The sequence below is a fragment of the Amyelois transitella genome, chromosome 9 (genome assembly GCF_032362555.1).
Source record: "Amyelois transitella isolate CPQ chromosome 9, ilAmyTran1.1, whole genome shotgun sequence".
Classification (NCBI taxonomy): domain Eukaryota; kingdom Metazoa; phylum Arthropoda; class Insecta; order Lepidoptera; family Pyralidae; genus Amyelois; species Amyelois transitella.
Genome location: NC_083512.1, coordinates 7,559,850 through 7,580,102, shown reverse-complemented (window position 1 = coordinate 7,580,102; position 20,253 = coordinate 7,559,850). Strand labels below are relative to the sequence as shown.

Here is a 20,253-nt window from a genome sequence, read left to right as displayed (position 1 = left end):
TTTATTTGTACAGCGAGTTCAGAGTTTATCATTATTTCTACCTAATGAAAAACACAGAAAAATATAGAAATATTTTGAATTATTAGCAGCTCTAAGTATTGGTTATTTGTTTCGCCTTATAATCAATGATTAGAGAGTCAAACTCTATAAGTTTCAAAAATAAATAACATTACAATACCCACCACAAATACGATTGAAATTCGAAATTTAAACATGATTTTTGAATTCATTGAAAGTGTGTATTGAAATGATAGCGGGCCAATAAATTTCGGGCGGTCGGCTTCAGGCCCGTAGGGTTGTCACATTAAAGAAACGTCCATTGTCGGCTTCTCGTATTATGCCCTTATCATGTAGTTAATGGGCAAGCTTTGTAGGTCTTATGATTAATTGAAAACGTACATTGCCTCATTGTGATGCAGATATCCTTAGCTTTTTCCGCGCTATAGCCAATGATAAATCGTTTTTGTCTATTCAGCTAAGTAGAAGTTTGTACTGCCGTAATTATCATTTTATTTTGCCTTCTTATTAACACTTTTATGTTTAAGTCGTTGTTTTTATTATTACGTAGTAAATTTCTATGACAATTTACGCAAATTGAATGTTTAAATATATTAATAAGGCTTTTTGTAACACTTTATTTAACTATTCCTTTAAATTTCGACACCATTCTGTACTATAACGCTTTACGTAAATCCTAATCGTAAAACTATTGATATCCAGTTAACCTGGACAATCAAATTATCAGGATATTACCAATCGCCAGATTTAATGTATCCAAGCATGCAATAACACTCTGGTTTGTTGTTTTAGTAAACAATCCTAAAACGTAATCAGCGATGGAACGTGACATTAACACGTTTTCAATATGCATATGCGATTTTGACGTATTCCCCAGCCCATTAGGCTTTAAAATTGAAACTGTGCTTTATCTGTATAGAGTTAGAATCTAAATTACTCAAACGCAATCTGGTATCAATATCCAACGTAGGATTGCAATCGGCACTTGATAATTAGTATTGAATATTGAGAGACAGCCAATTACTACTAATTGAATCTATAGATTAATAATGTTAATGTCTCGTATGATTTCTGAGTACCTAATAATGTATTCAAACTATGCAGTTATTTTAACAAAATGCTGATTGGAAAATTCGACTATTGAACTAAGAATAAGCCTTAAATTTTTTTTGATTATTGGAGTTGTAGCATAGGTACAGATTCTTCTATTAATTCGTCTTTAAAATGCAGGTATTGCTACAATTGAACTGGTATTACTCTATTTTCACTCCATTTGTATTAAACATGAATAGAATAACTAAACAATTATGGAACTGCACTCATTGCAATGAATGCGAAATGTTTGCAATTTCCATTTTCATGCCACGTTTATGGAACCGAGAACTATCTATCACATTAAGGTCGCAATTACACCCACACAACAACCTAGAAAATTCATAGGAGGTAAATCATGTTGACAACTGGATTTTCATCTGAACGAATTATACATATTTTGTGAGACTGTAACTCTCAAACCATCGTGAGTAGGATTGACTATTTAATAAGTAATGATAATAAGATACTACATTAAAGTTCGATTGAAAATAAATTTAGTTATTTAACAAAATGCTACATTATTTACCATTATTACAATTTCAATGTGATGTGTCAATGAATTGTCAAAATTGTAATACTATCGCTCACAGAAAGGGTCACATAGACAATTTATTATGAAGATGTTGTAGGCATTATCTGGGTACGGGATTTTACAAATTACTAAGACGGCATAAGAAGCTATTAATTTTTAATGCGATGCGAGTGCGTTAAATACGTTTTTCTAAGTATGTTTTTTCAATGACGTTAATTCAGATTTTTTCATGGTACATGAGGCTATCTTATATTATGTTTAAAGTCATATTTCCAAATGTAAATGTCAACAAAACCGCGACCTACATTCACAAAACAAAAGAACTAATTGGCATGAGTCAAAATGAGCAGCATTAATGCGTGCTCGCATCAGTTACGCTCATCTGAGCTGAATTAAGTGCTACATTTTTCCACGTCTACCTATATTTATTAATCTCTGGGGTGGGGATACGTCACCGCGTGCCTTGAGAAATGACGCCTGCCAAAGTTAAGTCGGTTGAGCCAAGAAGAGGCGTGAGTTATGACCGTTTGTTGAGCCGGAGGATAAGGGCCATTAGGGAGCGTGGTAATCCTTATCGGCCGCCTTGCACTTAGGATTAGTACTGTCAGTTTTTTCGGTATGGCCCCGCTGGCTGTGATTAGGGGATCAGCGGTCACCGGATTACGACTTACGATTGTTTTTTCTATCGATCCGCAATGTTTGTGTTTTCTGTACTAATTTTCTTTAGCGAAAAGTTTTACCGAATCTTCTAGGTATGTTGTAAGATTAAATAATTTATTAAAAAATCCAACATAAACATCTATATTATTTATTATTTATACTATGAAATATTTGGACTTATAACTGAAAACAGGGACAATATCAACGTTGTTTACGCTGTTTGCTTTTAAAATAATATTCACTGTATTTTTTTCAATAAAACTTCAAGTAATTGCAAGCTGAAAGCCATGAGTTTCCCAAACAATTTCCCGCCGAATCTTGGCCGCCTCTAGCGTTTTTCATACGTCCCTCCCCCATCCGCCATTATGCATCCGTGACGCCGGTACTCTTTGACGAACAGCAATTAGTATGACGCGTCGTATGCAATGCTCTGCATACATCCGAGTTATGGAAATTCACGTATTTTACATAAAAATACAGAGTCTAAAGTTACGAATTGAATATGTTACGAATTGAGGATAGCCAAAACTCTTTGAATGTACCTCTTTACTTAAATAGTGTTTGAATATAGCTTTGAATGATTAAAAGAATTGTAAAAATTACACATATCCAGAGAACCCATCTCGATATTATAATTTCTCCTATTGTATAATAGTTGGAATCAATATTACTCCGACTACGGGACCAACATTCACAGATATTTTGTGCTTATCAAAAACTTACATGAATAATAGTAGACCTTAGCCTATATTACAAAAGAGTAGACTTATTTTGTTAACATAAAAGATAGTTCAAAAAGAACATCACTAAATACCTTTACTGTAGACGGTAGAAACTATTGTTACACGAAATAATACTTTATAAAAAAATCTAAATAAAAATTGTGAGCAATCTCCTTCACTACGACACACCATAACACTACATCAAAAGCGTGGTAGTAGGTATAACTCTGTATTCTGTGGGGTATTATATAGAGAGACACAACAACACCACACAAAATGTTTTAATGCAAACTACCAGCACATAAGTTGATAACTCGCAATTTTTGAAAAGTCGCCTTATAGAGATTGCATAAAGTGCTAAGGCTGCCTTTTGCGATACACCTGTATGATCACGTCTTATTTCGATAATTTATTTATTACTGATGTTGTGGCGAGATATTTTATATATGGGAGATGTGGCTGGTACTTACTCCTTTTGCATTTTGGTTTAACTTCAGTGCATTCTACAGCAGCTTGATATCAAATCCTCACCCACGATTTTAACGTAAATAAGATTTTTATAACATAAACTCACTCTTTGTGGCGGTATCATTTGCCGTGGACTGTGACCGTGCTTTGGCGAACACGAACCATGCTTCTCTTTTCTGTGGGACTTCAATCCGCGGAGCAGTCTTGAAAACGTGGTCACTTTCTTCTTTGCAGTGCCGAGGCAGTTATCTGTGAGAGAAAATTTAATAAGAAATGGCTGAACGTAAAATTCGGGTGGCCATAGATAACTCAGGGACACTGATAGGTAACGTTATCAACGACGTTAATTCCTTTTACATCTCCGCATGCATTCACAGAAATGGCAGTCTAGTAATTAAACATAATAACTCCATCCAAACTTCATGCTACTAATAAATACGGTATGTGAAAGGCTCATCATTCATTCATTTACATGATATGTCTAAATCCCTTGCTAGGAAGATGGAGCCAGCAGTCTTGAAAGACTGATAGGTCACGTTCAGCTAATAGGCTTATGGAAAGAATCATCATCATTGTGAATCGTGATCTGATGGCATCCATGAAGAGAAACTATATATTTATTAAGTACTTAATAGTGAACCCATAGCCCATGTATGCCGATAAAGACAAACAAATCTTAAAATCACAAGTGGTAAACATAACTAACATGAGAATAGAAATAGAACACAATGAATATTTATGAGCAAAATTGCTGCATCAAGAAAAGATACTAGTTTTCCTTAAAAAGAATGAGCATCATTTGATACCAAACATAGAGGAAATATCATGTTGTTATTGTAACATAAAATGTCTGACAAGTGGCTCTGCAAGGTATCTAACCAGAAGTTAAATAATGTATGAAGGAATTATGGATGAGGAGCAGACGAAGTACGTGAGCCATATTCGTTAAGTAAGTGGACTTGGATGCCCGCTTATGATGTGACAACTAGCTTCATCGGAATAATGGCGATTTAATTATAATCGTTTTAATTAGACCGTATACCTAATACGAATGTGTGAATAACTTGAACTAAAAGAGTTTCAGACTTAAATTTATTATGATATTTTAATGATTACTTATGCTGAGCAGATTTTTTTTTTCTCGGGCTAGAAAGCAGGAACATTTTGATCACATTTGTCTTAAGACGTCAAGGATTTTCCTTGGCAATAAACAGAATATTAAGAAATAATCATGGGCACAGAAGTAAACTATAAATGTAAAGATATGTACAAAAAGGTTTTATTTTTTTACTTACCACTAGGCGGGAATTCGTAGAAGTAAGCTGACCGTGGACTTAAGCAACTGTAACAATAAAAAAGAAAAAAATTATTACGTCACTTGAGAAGAATAAATCCAAACACTGTTTATTTATGTTTGATTATATGTACTGATTGCTATTACATTGTACACAAAGTTATAAAATTATGATTTTTTATCTGAAATACATTTTTACATACACAGAATAAAAGAAATCGAAATAAAAGTCTGATTGCAAAGTTCAAGTAAGAAAAAAAAAACGTTTTCATTCAATACTGTGATCCTATTAATCGAATAAATCTCAGAACGGGCGGTATAATCAAAACGCAATCATATTAAAGCAAAATTATTTGCGATATCCGATAAATACTTGATTATTGGCAGCGGAAAAGGTAAAAACAATCTAGCAGTACAAAATAGAGAGACTACAGAATCACAGAGTTCAATTATGTGTAGAAATAGTACGCAAAAATATGTGATATCAAAGTATTATTAAGAAAAAATTGAATCACGAAACAATCATATCTAGAATTTGGCTGGTAGAATTAAGATAAAATTGAAGAGGTCATCTCGCTTGTACACACTTCACAGGTTTGTGCGGGAAAAGGACATGATGATCAAGAAAATTATGTCAAAATTTCATTGCGGCCTGGATTATTTACACAGGAATAATTAAGTAAATGCTTTTTTCATGTTAACATTTTATAAAAAAATTTTTTTATCGCATTGTAAAAATGAGAAGCTCACCGTTACCTATCCGTGTATTAATTATTCTCCGAGTTGCAGAACGGAATTCGGTAAATGGGAAATTAATGGATACGCACATTAACAATACGGCCGCTAATGATGATTGTGGACGAAATGAGTGCCGTTTAATGAAAAGATAAATTCGTAAAGGGCTCATTTTCCAGGGCTTAATAAGATCCCGCTCCGGCGTTTCAATTAACAAGTTCGAGTGACGTTATGCGCGAATTGGTTAATCATTAATTTGTAAATAACCTGCAAAATGTAAATTGCAGGAGTAAAATTTTCATGATCACATTTTCATGTCCAGCATGCTGTAGAATGACACTCCAAGTAAGAGAACAAGTTTATGTGCGGCGTTTAAAAGTTCGATATGGTTAACATTCAAAGAAGCATAATATAAATCATAAGAAACTAGACAACAACAAAGCCTTTCCCAGCTATCCTCCAAAAAATCCTGTAGCAGTTTCGTTTCATTTCTCAAGGAAAATACTAGGAAAATTTATCGATTCGATTATCGGTTAACTCAGTAATGCAAGAATTTTATAAATATAATTCTATTGTTGCTTAAACATAGCGTATTTTATACACACTGCAAAATGTCACCCAAGTGATATGGTTTATTGATTCCTTGCTGTGTCGACTATTTCCTGGCAGTACAGGTACGCTTAGAGAAAAGCCGCTTAGCTTGACGTGTAGTGTGCAAATCCTATTTATGCTGAATGCAATTAAATACGATCAAGTGTCAATGAAATTTACTAGTCGTTCGCCGTGAACTGAGATCTCGCGTACACTTAAATTTTTTAGCAAAATTGTAAATAGCTCAAAAACCACTTAAGCGATTTTAAAATTGGCAGATCAAACACATATTTTAATTTTCGTCGAAATCAGAACAGAGGTTCGAAAATTATCGCCTTACAATATACATAACATATATAAAAATTTATTTTTGACCCAAGTTGGTAGAACTCACTTGCTTCGCACGCTTGGTCTATTATTAATAAGTTCTATCGGCAACAGCGAAGCCTTTCTGATATTACGACAAAATCGTTTGCACGTACAGTTACTTACAAAATATGGCGACGAGAAACTGCACGAATTGATTAATCCGCTCAGTCAGAAAAAATGTGTAGTATCATAAATTGTCATATAATTGTAATTGCAAAAAGATAAATAAATATTGACAACAATTTTGATATAAAAAGTGCCTTGTGTCCAATGACGTATGAAGGATGATATAAAAGGCGATTAGAGGAAAGGCTAAAAAGCTTGCGATTCTGCTTGTAGGCGATGAGTTAGCAACCTGTCACTGTTTCAACTTCTCAATTCCTTTACGTCATTCCAAGAATACTGATTTTTCTACCCCGCAAGGGATATAGACGTGATGACCTGACCTTATTACTTACTTATAATATGTCGATACAAAAAGCGATCTTAGCGTAATGTGCTGTGCAATATCTGTACTGAGAGAATGCCAAACGGGATGTTTTAGTTGATAAATGTAGAAATTTTGCCACCATTTCGATGGGCCAAAGTTTTGCATATACGAGTATTGAAATGTAGTCATTGTACAGATATTTATATTGAGAAAATTAACATCTATGTTGCAATAGCAAGTCCTGCAATTTCATATTTAAAAATAATAAGAAGCACTTCCTCCTTCATAAATTATTATCACCACAGGCGGTAAGAGAAAATATAGTTGTTGATAAGCAAAAATATGAGCTAGTGAATCATGTGTCGGTGTGAAACTAACACTGGTTAAAGCTTAATCCGTGTGAAATTGTTAATGAAATCGGTCTCTTATACTCAATAGATTATATTGTTTTAATTTATTCAGTTTATACCTATCCTTCTGGTAAAGAGGCCTTATTTTATGTAAGTATGTTTTAACTGGCGTGAAAATATTTATTTATTACGTAACTCATTTCAAATCTCAAAAGATGTTGTGGATACTTATAAAATTTAACAGTAAAATGTATAATTTAAAAGTTTATACAAAAATAGTTTCGATATAAATATTTTCATTCATATATTAAATCCCTCTAAAAACGACTCTTGTATTGCAAACATTTCATTTGTGATGGATCACATTTCACAAATAAATAGAAGCTTCAATACAGCACAATTGCTTTCAAAATGGGTCCGAAACCGGTCCTAATTTAAACAAAAAGCGAATAAAATAGATAGTACAAATCAAAGAATCTATAGAGGAAACAACATTTGCAACAAGCATTGCATCATAGATGATAAAATTTCAGCAACCATTGAAGCGCGAAGCATTTATAATATTCAGAATACTCTAATGCTGATGATGATGTAAAAATTTCTTATGGTCAGTCATAACAGCTTTTACAAGAAGCACAAAACTTGTAATTTGTGTTATGATAGATGTGTAGCCATAGAAAACTTCAATTCATTATAGAAAATAGAGGCCCCGAACTATGGGGGCAGTGGGTACAAGTAAAAATACGCTATATATCTTGGCTCTGTATATTTTGTACAGAAGGCTACGTAACGAAGCATTACGCATTATACAGCCACTTAGATAAATCCCTTTGGAGCGACGTATGTATCTCGCTTTCTGAGTATCTCGGGGTTTCTCGCCATTTCTCGTACCTATCTTGCTTGTTAGTCGGATTTCATAGTTTCGTAGTGTTAATTGACTTACTAGTACTCTTGATAAATTTGATAGTGTCAGTTAGTCATTTTTGTCCGTTATTTTAGGCCTTGGCGGGCGGAACGGATCATGAAAGATATCGATCACGTGTGAAAAAACGGTGTGTACTAGTAACGTCGGCAACTAATTTAGATTTAGAAAGTACTTATTAGTATGCAGGCTACTGTACTGACTGGTCGAAGTGGACATTTTTTGGAAAAGCTTAGCTTAAAATAGTAATAATAGAAATCTTTGTCATATCTGTACTTTTCTATATGTTATGATACCTCGTTGATGAGTGGAAATGAGAAAGCAATTAGTATGTATGCCTATTCAACAATGATCTATTACTTGATAAAACAATAGTCATATGAAGATATTGTTAATGTTACTACACTTAGTGGATACAAACAATAGATTTTTCTCTTCTATAATCATTTCTTGATATAATTGATTTACTTGCGCCGGAAATCGAACCCTTTGTTCAGTGAACGATGACTTAAATGTTCTAGTCAGCTGCTCGATAATATGATAGTTACAGTTAAGAGACTACAGAGGAATTTGTTTGTGCGTAGTAAGTGTAATTGTTACTCTTTTATATGATGCGATGTGAATTATCATTGACATGATATCTAATAATTCCAATTTGTACCTTATTTATTTTGGAAAGACACAAATTGATATTTATTGATGAAATTCAATGAACGGTGATGTTACCATGGTTACATAATTGTCGCCTGTGTAAAGTAGAAGTGTTTCTCTTGGTCTTCTGCAGATAATATAGTTATTTAATGTAACTTTGGTGCTTTATTTAAGATTCATTTAGGCATGTGAACATATAGAAGAAATAGGAATTTTGCACATCTCTTTAGGTTTTTCTTTCTTGTGGAAGTTATGCTCCTCGAAGTGATTTTTACTACATGTAGGTTGAATTATTTAAAAAATATAATTTAAAAATAAAATATTATCGCTCAATGCTATTTTTTCTCAAACATGTGACTTAAATAATAGACTTACGGTTTTTGGTAAAAGAAAAGTATTGAACTTTAGTACAATAATTTTAATTAAAAGTTTTAGTTATTATTAAGCCAAACATCTGAACCTGGCCTATCAGTCTTTTCAAGACTGCGGGATCTGTCAACTCCGCAAGGGATTTTGACGTGATTATATGTATGTACAGTACAGTACAGTAGCACAAGCGAAAAGTCTAATACAGCACTGTCGTAGTTCGCTTTTTCAACATTTAAAGATCGACAACAAAACAATGCCAACAAAAATTACCCGGAACAAGATAAGTGGAGTTTCTCAAGGCATAAATCAAACTTAAGGCCCACTTGAAATTAAAAAGTATACTTTGAAGTTGTCCCGACGTAGAAATTAAGTCTTCAAACAATGTTTCTCGCACCCACTTATCTCTGAAATGTTTAGTTTCTTATTATTATTTAAATGATAAATTGCATGGGATATTTTAAGGTAAGAATAAATATATTATTCTGTTTCAATGTAAAGTCTTCTTAATTTTAATTGACTTGTATTGCTTTTGCGTATATGCATAATTACTTAAGATAAGACTAATTACTTAAGACACTTTGATATATTTGATACCTGTTTATTGAAACGTAACATACTTACATGCCATACATACATATAATCACGTCTTTTTCCCTTACAAGGTAAACAGGGTAAAAAGAGTCAACAGTCTTACAAAGACTTAAAGGTAGTTAACTGTATGGCTTAAAGATAGAATCGAGATTCAAATAGGTAGTGATACATTGAAACAATAAATAAATATCAAGTTTTTATATAATCCTTTTTTTTCTTATTATTCACCCTTGATAAAAGTACAGTTATTTAAACACTAAGTAAAGTTACTTTTGATTTAAGGGTGCGTGACCCAGAGGATAGAGGGACGACACAACATTACCTAAATTAAGTTAAAGTAACAAGGAACGCCAGATGGTTTGGCTGAAAATTCGTGGCTCCCCGGGACACGTTTTGGCATTAAGTCCGAAAGTTTAAGAGAAATAATGTCTGTTAAATATGTATTTTGCTTATCTAAGCTACAATAGAAATAAAAGAATGTAGATAAAGCGATACAAGTATTCAGGGGTTATATTGTACACGTGTACCAAAGGTATGTATATCAGAAACAGTATGTACTACTATGAAATACTGCGTTTGATACTAAAAAAGTTTGAAAACAACCAAAACAAAAATAAAACTAATGTAAAGTATTATATTAAACTGAAATTTGTGAATATTTTTAGGTTATTAAAATATAAAGTACATGTAATAATAAGTTATATTCTAACGACAAACCTTCAGGTTAAAGGAAATGGTGTGCTGTAGAATTTACGAGGTGATTCGTTCAAACCAAGCTATAAATACCTAATTAGCATCAGCGACAAGGTAAATTAGAGTGCGTGGGCGAAGTCCTGCTTCGTTGTACTAATTTATGATCGAATCTTTACTGGTTCCGTTTAAGAACATTTTAGTTAAGAGTTCTTTCTGAGTAGTGAAAATTTTTGAAAGTAATAAATGTAACTCTCTCTTATCTCTGCACGTTCCCAGTTGCACCCTCCACAGAAGTGTTTCGAGGCCCGGGGTTCGCCTAGTAAGTAAAGAAAGTAATAACAATAACTATTCCATAATATTTAATTAGTAAAAACATCCTATTTTGATCTAACTATGATAGTTAAATGAGATTTCATTTGTATATTGAATAATTTGTACCTTAAAACTTTTTAAAGTCTGATCTGATCAAACGACCTAATCTAAAGGACCACCTCTCATCAAAGTCTTCACATAGAATCCTACCATTCTCTGGACACGTCCATCACCTTAAAAGTTTAAATTTATTTAATTGCTTGAGACTGGCTATAAGCATTGCCTCTTTAGATTACTATTAAACAAAGTAAGTCGTTTATAATTTCTTTTCATTAATAAACCAAAAAAGCTAAAGAAAATTGGTAGTTCCTTAGATATTACGAAAATAATGTTACTTAGTTAAGATTATCTAAGTCTTTGGTTCTATCTTTAGCGGTAGTTAATATTTCAAATCATTAACGCCCATTACCTGCTCTACCTGACCTTCAAAGGTTTAATAAAATAATTATTACGTAGAAAATGTGAACTAATGTGAAAATAGTATTTAAAATATTTACACAAACATAACATACATATTCCTGGTAACTTTAAATCCAGATCAATATTAATTTTAATTTACTAAAAATAATTTGTGTAAATATTGATATTTCAGCAGAAACATGAAAGCTTAATGTGATCTAAAATGGAATGCGAAACTCCCAGCAAAAATGTTTACTCGGAATATGCATTCAAATTACAATTGAAGCGAAATCATGCCCGCCTACCAGCGTCAGCTATACGAGGCTGCTTCTGTCGCCGATCGAACGACTGATTTCAATTTAGATTACACCTTAAACATGCAGAGTAAAACCTTATCTAACGAGTACACCTGTTAAAGTCCAAATAATTTATGAATACGCCCCATGCTATTCTAGTTTGCAAAGACTTGTTCTATATTCGGTCGTGAGGACGTGTCATAAGGATCAGTTTTCACGAGCACCGTTTATGCAATCTCTTAGCATGTAATAGCATGGTTATATTATTGGTGATTTTACGATTGTATAAGCAATAGTCTTTAAGTTAATTGTTTCTGTTTAAATCTGTTTGGGTTTGGCGTTTATATTTGAAATGCTTATTAGGTTTTGAGAAACTTTGTACCTAAATAAAGTAATGAGAGCAATATTGACTTTTGCATCGTAATAATACTTCGTAATAATAAAAAGTCTTTAATATTTTTTTTATATAACCTTTTTAAACTTTTTAACTCTATGGAATTACACTTATTTTTACTTCATATACTACAAGCCACTTTCCGCAGTTATAATTAGAAGAATATGGTTACCAGTTAGCGCTTAAGTAACACGTGAAACAGGCGTAAAATTTGCCAATATTCGGCACATGTCATTATAGCATTCAAGCTAACAACAAAATGATCTTGCATGCATGATCCATCATCATTTTCACGCAACATTATTTACTTATGGAATAATATGTCATCATTCATCACTTAGTGATGACTAAGCTGAGATTTTGAGGTCGTAAGTTCAACTTGAAGTTCTGCGCGTGCGTAATGTTTCGCACTGTCTTGTGAAGTATACATTTTTATAATATTTTTCAGATTTCTAAATATGTTATAAATAAATTGAATAAAGCTAACTAAGCAACTTACAACATGTTTTATAAACATCAATTTTAATCTAGCTAAGTTAACCAATTATTCGCAAACATGGATATTGATCCATGTACTTATTGAAGTACATGATTTAAGTCCTCAATTAACAACGTGTAAATTCCCCTTACATACCATACACAAAGCTAAAAATGCAACTGGGAATAGTCTATGATAATGGGGAAAGAGTGCCCTTGCCTACTGTTTAAGTCTTACATACACAACTAACGACCCAATGAATTATTTATTGGAATAAAACTAACATAAATTTAATATGCAACAGAAATATACTCTTCAAATTCAATTCATATTCAAAATTGTTTATTCTGTTTGAAGGCTTTATGATTTTCAATTAGGTACAATTTTACACTCATTCAAAATTGTGTTACACTAGACACATACATCGCTTTTGGTTCGATCACTATATTTTTAAATATTAAATGGTAGTAAAATAACATTTAATTAATTCTCATAACAGCTTGCTCTTCTATTACCACAAATAAGTATTTTATCTACTGTTTACTACAATAGAAGTGTTTTTATATGTAAAACTAGATGGCGAACGCTTCCGTTTCTCTTTTTAATTTGTATCGCTTATTTATCATCAACTTACCTCTGATAATTGTGCTGCTGATTATGCATCAAGGGTTGGGTCGGTTGCGCCAACAACAGTTGTTTCTGTTGTTGTTGTCGCTGCAACATCTGTTTGCCGAACACCCCGTAACCGAAGCCGTAAATTTCGTCCTCCTCCTTGTCGGTGAGGCAACTCGAAGGCTGGGAACAAGAAGAGCACTTAATTGTTACCTAGATGCTGTCCGCGACTTTACTTTTTCCTTCTTTTTATATCTTATTTCTTTATTCAATATACATATGTATATTTCAGATGAATTATAGAAAAAGTGGTCATAAAAGTGGAACGTAAAAACCCATTCTCGCCGCATCTAGGCTGCATAAGAAATCTATATACCAAATCAAATCTCTTGATCTAGCGCCCAGACCCAGACTTCTACCGCCGAGCCATAACTGTAAAATAAATACAAGTTGAAGCCATCTTTTTATCGTGTTTTACGAGATGACTGTCTAGCTAACAAGCATCTAAGAAGACTGGAATTAAGCGTATTTCAATTTAAAGCCAACAACCTCAAACTGTAATCCGGGCTAAATGGCTATTAAAGTTTGTCATACAACAATATATTGCAAACATTAGTCACATGTTCTGTTCTAAGTTACAATTAGAAGGATTTATAAGTTGGATGCGTGGCATTAGGATTCTTACGCGTACGCCCAAGATGATGGAAAATACAAGGCATGTTTGGCGTAACTTTGCCAGTTAGAGGAATGTTTTCTTTTGTAAAGATCTTGTTGTACTTATAGAAATTTACAATAGTAAAATAATGCCAAATAGACAGAAACTTCAATTTTATTTTTCGTTTATGTTTATAAGACCCAAAGTAATAAAGTTATTTGTGGTTCATACAGTTTAAATTATATTAGTCAGATCAATTTTATTATTAAGTATTGATGATTGAGGCGTTATTGTTATTTGTGAGTTAATAATGTTCATAATGCTCACCGAGTATTTTCCAGGCACGTAAATTGGCTGTGAATGTGATGTGGTGAGATTGTTCAAAGCCAAAGATCCTGGGCTTGCAGAAGGTGGTGTCTGTGGGGTCCCTGGTCCTCCAAGAACCCTCATTCTTGGAGACATCTCCTCCCATTCGTGTCTTCTTAATTCTTCTAGATGGTCCAATACGTCACCATAGTGCGTGGAGAACAAATCCGCGTATCGCGATGCGAGACCTTCTAAGTATCCTCGGTCTCCATCCTGGAAAAAATAAATTATTTTTATGGTCTTCCTTTCCTATACACAAATGCCATCGAATACTTGTTTTAGCAAATTAAGGAAAAAATAAGCTCTAGAAATTTGTAATTCACCGATTCTATGAACCCTTAAAATAATCATATCAACAATTATCATGTAGTTCTACATAAAGTATAGAATAATTCTTAAATATAAGAACCAAGTGCACTTTACCCCAATATGCATGTCAAACTAGAAGATAAAGCAGAAACTATCGTTGAGAAAACCATCTTCCTCTTTGAAATATATTTAACATACATACATATCATCACGTCTATACCCCTTGCGGGGTAGACAGAGCCAACAGTCATGAAAAGACTGAAAGGCCACATTCAGCTGTTTGGCTTATTGATATAATTGAGATTCAAATAGTGACAGGTTGCTAGCACAAATGTATTAAAAGCGCAGTATTTCAATTTTTTTTTCTAATCTCAACCCAACTCACTCCAAAACCCTCTTTACGCAGCTGGTCTGCAAAATTAGAATACCTTAAGAAATCACGCACATATCACAGTCACGATAAATCTGTTGATAGCTATCACTATAATAGCTTTGAAAATACTGAACAATTAGTGGTAAACATTGGAATCAACAGCAGTAATTAGAAGGGACACACCATAATTAACGAAGTAAAAAGTCAGTAATTATCCTGTACCTAGAGACCTATTTGTTGCGAGTGATCCTTCTTTCCACGCAATTTCCGTTGGGTTCCAAAATACAAAACGTGGCTAGGGAAGGCAATTAGTGGCAGGAGGTTTAAATTATGAGCAAGCTCAAAATTATGGTGTTTGCGTTTAATCGACATTAATAGTAAAGTGTTTTTATTTTTCTTAATGTGTTAATACGAATTGAAATCAACAAAGTCGTGTAGATGGTGAAGTGTTAAATATCTCGTGAAGTGTATTATCCAAATGTAACTAACACATCCTATTAGCTCTTCCGTACCAGGTACGAAAATAATTTTTAAAAACCGCAACTCCATCATCACATTGTTGCTAGTCGTTAGTTTTCATTTTTAACTCAAGTACGATTTCAACACATAATAAAGTTTAGGTGATTATTTTACAAGTTTTTATAAACTTACAAGTTTTTATAAAATGTTTTAGATGCTACCTATGCTCTATTTAAATTAGTTCAAGACTCAGAAAAGAACAGTAGCGGTCCGTACAAAACGAAAATTAATATAAAGCCAGAAAGTTAAGTCAGTGTGCAGAGCGTAGGAAAATAAACAAAAGCTGAATTATCTCGACGAACGAACTCTTTCATTAAGAAGGAACCAAAGACATGAACGTAAAGCGCGCCTGGATAAACAGGGAATGGTCGGGTTCCTTTGATTAAACACTGAATATATGGTACCTTTTTAATTAAAATATACTGATAATTTAATCACAGAACTACTCACCAAATTAAAATTAAATTTGATATATTTGGCGGTAAAGTAGACTATTTCGTCCCATAGCTATTTTTGAACGCAAATTAAAATATGATTAAACGCCAACCTCCTGTTGGTCAGGCTATCGGTAATGAATTGAGAAAAATGGCGTTAAATTTTAAGATGGATTGTTCAAGGTGATTACGCATTTGCGTAAAGTTGAAACAAAAAAGGAACTTCATCAATTGTAGCTGTACTTAGAATTCAGTGAGCGGTGGCGTTGAGTCGAGTCAAAGATGGTCGAGGTTTATTTCCATTTTTAAATGAGAGCGGCTGAGAGCTTTGTCGGCCCTGAGTTTGTGCTCTGCGTTTTAAGTGGATTAAATCGCTCCGGTCGTAAAACCGACAAGTGCTTCAGCTAAGAATTAAAGTAACCATTCGACTTTTGCATGAGAAAGTGCTTGCGGGACCTTGCTTCGCACTCACTCTGCGCATTTCCAAGCCCAACTTTATTTATTTTTGTGGGAACCCTGTTCGATTGAGGTTTTAGCGGAATGCCACTGCTTTGTGAATACCAAATGAAAGAAATTCATTAACACTGTCTGAATAGAGTACACTTGGAAACTTCAACGCAGCCCATGAAAGGCTTTAGCTGAAAAGTTTGTACGGTATATTCGGAAAATTCATAACAAACTTGTAAGAGTTCAGAGTGGATCGAATATAGTATTACGGGAATTCTTAAAATATTTTATCGACCAACTAAGTCAAAGTGCCGCTATAAAGACAATAATAAATAGCTCATGATGCTTTGGCACAAGGCATAGTAACTGCTCTTGAATTTAAATGGTATATTTAGACCACGTCCAGTCGTTTAGAGCATAGAAACGGGTTCATTGAATGGTTTGCCAACGACAACTGGAATATTTTCTAAAAACGACCCACGAAAAGTTAGGTAATAGAAACAAAACACGGACCGTGGGTATTACTTCGCTGGATTTATATTATCTTTGGAATAGTATGAATGTTAAAAATAGTGTTATGAAAAGGTAACGCATTCTTTAAATATAATGTTGAACTAATAAGTTAGTCGGTATCATTTATAATGAAGCATCAAAGCGAAAACTTTCCCAAAAACATTCGCGATTCGACAGAAAATAAACCTGGCTCAGCAAGAGTTCGTCAGCGGAACAAAATAATCTTCACTGAAATTTGACGAATTCAAATTAAACAGTAGCTTTCAAATTTTGGTACAAACAACCGGGAGACAATTTTCGGCTATAGCCAAACATCGAGAGTCGTAAAATAATCGATTCCGGTACCGACGTGGGTCTCGTAACGTCTGCGCCATCGAACTTTGCTTTAAAATGAGTATAAATTGCGAAACTTGGGAATTATTTGCGTCTCTGCTCAATGGCAATTTACTCCGTTTTTCCAGAGTTTCATTATAATAAGTTTAATTGAAGACCGCGTCCGGTGCATAAATTTAAACTTTTGGCATGCATTTTAATCTGCTTACTGTAGTTAGTTCACGAGGTAATGGCTAGTAAATGAGTTTCTAGTCCACTTTAAACTGTTCATTCATTAATAAAATAAAGTTAAGAGTGTTAACACACTGCCAGCTTTTGCGGCTGCTGCGGTATGCAGAGCCCCTGAATATGCAGGGGTGTGTAGCATATTCACCGCATAACTGGATGTGTACAGTGTGCATTGTAAGCTTTTGGTTTCATCATCCTTTTGCTTTGTGTTGTTTGTGGATTGTGCGTGCATAGCATAAAAAGAATTTAACAATAGAGAAACAAAAGATTTTACGATCTAACACACAGAAGTTCTTTTTAAAATACCTTTATTATCTGCTGCTCAAGTCCTAATGGTTTTACATTAACTTGTTATGTATCTACAAGCTTTTAAAAGCAAAATTTTTTTCATTCTCGCAGATGTTCCGGGAAATCCTTCCTACCAACTCTAAAACACATAAGAAATCTTCGTGTCAATTTTAAAATGTCACATTAATGGTGCACACTTCTTCTTTTTCTTCGGCATAGGAAAGACTCACCCAATTGAAATATTTATCGAGTTATAAAGCTACACAAAAGTGAATTTCTTTTGTACTAAGCACATGATTCAATAAAAATGTAGGTGTTTAATAAAATTTAATTTGATTTCCCACCAGTCACTACTGTACCTAAATGAACAAATTAAAACATCCCTCAAAAGTTATTTGCTTATTGTGTACAAATTGTCACGATCACTTGGATCGCTTAATTTTAAGTAATCAAATAAAGTGTAAGGAAATGTCTCGGGAAATTTATAAGGCCCAGTTTTGAGAATAACAAAACTGTACAATTTCTTAAAAGAGCGACAATATCATTTAATAATTTATATTCCCTCAGTACGGCTGGCTTATTCACGATGATTTAAATATTAAGCTGAATTAAGAGCACGTCTCATAGTACGTGTCAGTGAAATGCAGAAAGGAGAAAATTAAACGTCACAGAGCCTTCACTTGATTAATGTCCACAATATTCTGTTACAATTATTTTTAAATGGTCAGTTTTGGATATCAGTTTGTAGGAGCCGCATTCTACGTAAGTTTTTGTTTTCTGGGCTACGGATTGGATGGCGTTATTTATAAATATGTATGGGTCTTTGAGCGGACGTCATTTTTTAATGAAGACTTTTTTCTTTCAATTAAAACAACATAAAAAGGAGACCCTATTCAATGGTCCCTTTCTCGGGCTAGAATGTCTTTTAAAATAGCAATACGTATCGGTTAATTATAATTTATACTTTTGAAATGAGCAGATGTAGACATGTCAGGAGCATTAAGGCAATGTCATAAAACTGGTCTTGATAGCTTTGTGGTAAATACGTGGTCGTTTAATAGACCTTGAAATATGAATTCAGGTGCAAATTCATTGCTACTTTCAAGAAATATAACCGATACCGTAATTTGAGTAAATACATATATTTTTTATGGATACTAGTAAACATATTTAAACTAAATTTTGTGTCTTTCTCGGGTGCATTCATTTGGGCCACGTGTTTGATTGCTACTAATCATGAGATTAACAGACATCTATACAGTGGGTCCAGAAGATGCCTGGTCCGCCTCCTGGACATCAGTCAAGGCAGAGTGACACAACTATTTCCTGGGCACACTGTTCCTATATAAATCTGGGTTTTAAACTTATTACACTCCCGGTTTTGATCGGGGGTTAAAAATAAGTAACGTGACAAATAATAATTTCAATGGATGCTGGCAGTAAAACTGTGAACGTATGTGACATGCGCTGAATTATTTCCGGCCGAACTTCGTAAGCTATTTCAGCTACAGGCCGCTTTAATTTAATAATGCAACCAAATTTATGTGATATTTTTTATCTAATCTAAAAATGCTTATGTATGTACTTTTATTACATTCATGCTTTCATACTAATATAATATATATATAATTAGCCGTCCGGTAAACGTTGTTTTGCCATATATATTATTTTCAAGTAATTTTAGATTTTAAAAAAATTTAGCAAAAAATAAATGTTGGCCGATTCTCAGACCTACTCAATATGCTCACAAAATTTCATGAGAATCAGTCAAGCCGTTGCGGAGAAGTACGGGAACGAACATTGTGTCACGAGAATTTTATATATAAGATATGATTATTAAATTAATCAGGATATACTGGTATGTACGCGTTAATTCCCGTTTTTATACATTAATAATCATGCCACGCGAAAATTTAATAGTTTTATATTTTTTCTCTCTCTTAATGTTTTCTGCAACCTTCTTTAATTATTTATTGTTGTATTTTTGATTATGTATAAGATAATTTCATTTTTCGTTCTGCATGGTTTTGCCATGTCATTGACTGGAAAGAAAAAAGGAAATTAAAAATAAACTTGAACATATCTCTAGCTACTTACTGCTTCGCTTTGCTGGTTAACTGACACGAACAGTGACAGCCAGTACTACCTTTGTGAGGATACACTGATGCTGTTCCATTACTCCCATTGTATGCAGACGGGGTCATTGCACTTCAGGTATTCATATTAATTTGGTGCAAGCGTACTACTTGGATATTTATTATGGGCCGTTATGTATGTTTATAGTTTTGATTGGCTGGATGAATAATGGATGATACAGTGTACTTTAAATTGATAAATGGTATGGATTTAAGCTAAGACAGTTAAATTTAACTATATTAGAAAATAGATTTTACGAATTCAGCAAGTTTGTAAGCGCGAAATCGTCTTGGTTAGAACTTAAGACTTTTTAAGTTTCATGGGAAAACAAGTGTTCTTGATATCAAATATGTTAGTACCTAAATCATTTCTATTTTGAGGAAGAATGAGGAAAACTTTAAAATCAAGTATATAAAAAGTAATCAATAAAGATGGCTTATGAATAAATTGTATTATTAAAAGTTCAAAACTAACCAAAGTTATTTTAAATAACATCTGATGTTAATTATAGAGGACGTAATCACAGCGTTATAGATAGAAGATGTTGAAACGTGGTCATATATTTCTAAAATATGATTATGAATAGATAATTAAGAATTCAACGATGTGGG

The 20,253-nt window shown here is 33.3% G+C and overlaps 1 protein-coding gene across 4 annotated transcripts in view; it reads right to left on the bottom strand.

Annotated features, from left to right (window-relative positions):
* LOC106143252 (uncharacterized) overlaps nt 1-20,253 on the bottom strand; it is a 92,079-nt gene that overhangs the window by 9,818 nt on the left and 62,008 nt on the right. For 3 of the 4 annotated variants that reach the window (XM_013345290.2, XM_013345292.2, XM_013345294.2), the window contains exons 2-5: nt 14,024-14,275; nt 13,064-13,242; nt 4,791-4,837; nt 3,602-3,744 (exon numbers count right to left, since the gene is read on the bottom strand). In XM_013345290.2, the coding sequence (XP_013200744.2) occupies nt 3,602-3,744; nt 4,791-4,837; nt 13,064-13,242; nt 14,024-14,275 (621 nt within the window). The remainder of the gene's footprint in view (nt 1-3,601; nt 3,745-4,790; nt 4,838-13,063; nt 13,243-14,023; nt 14,276-20,253) is intronic. The other variant, XM_013345291.2, reaches the window with a different exon arrangement.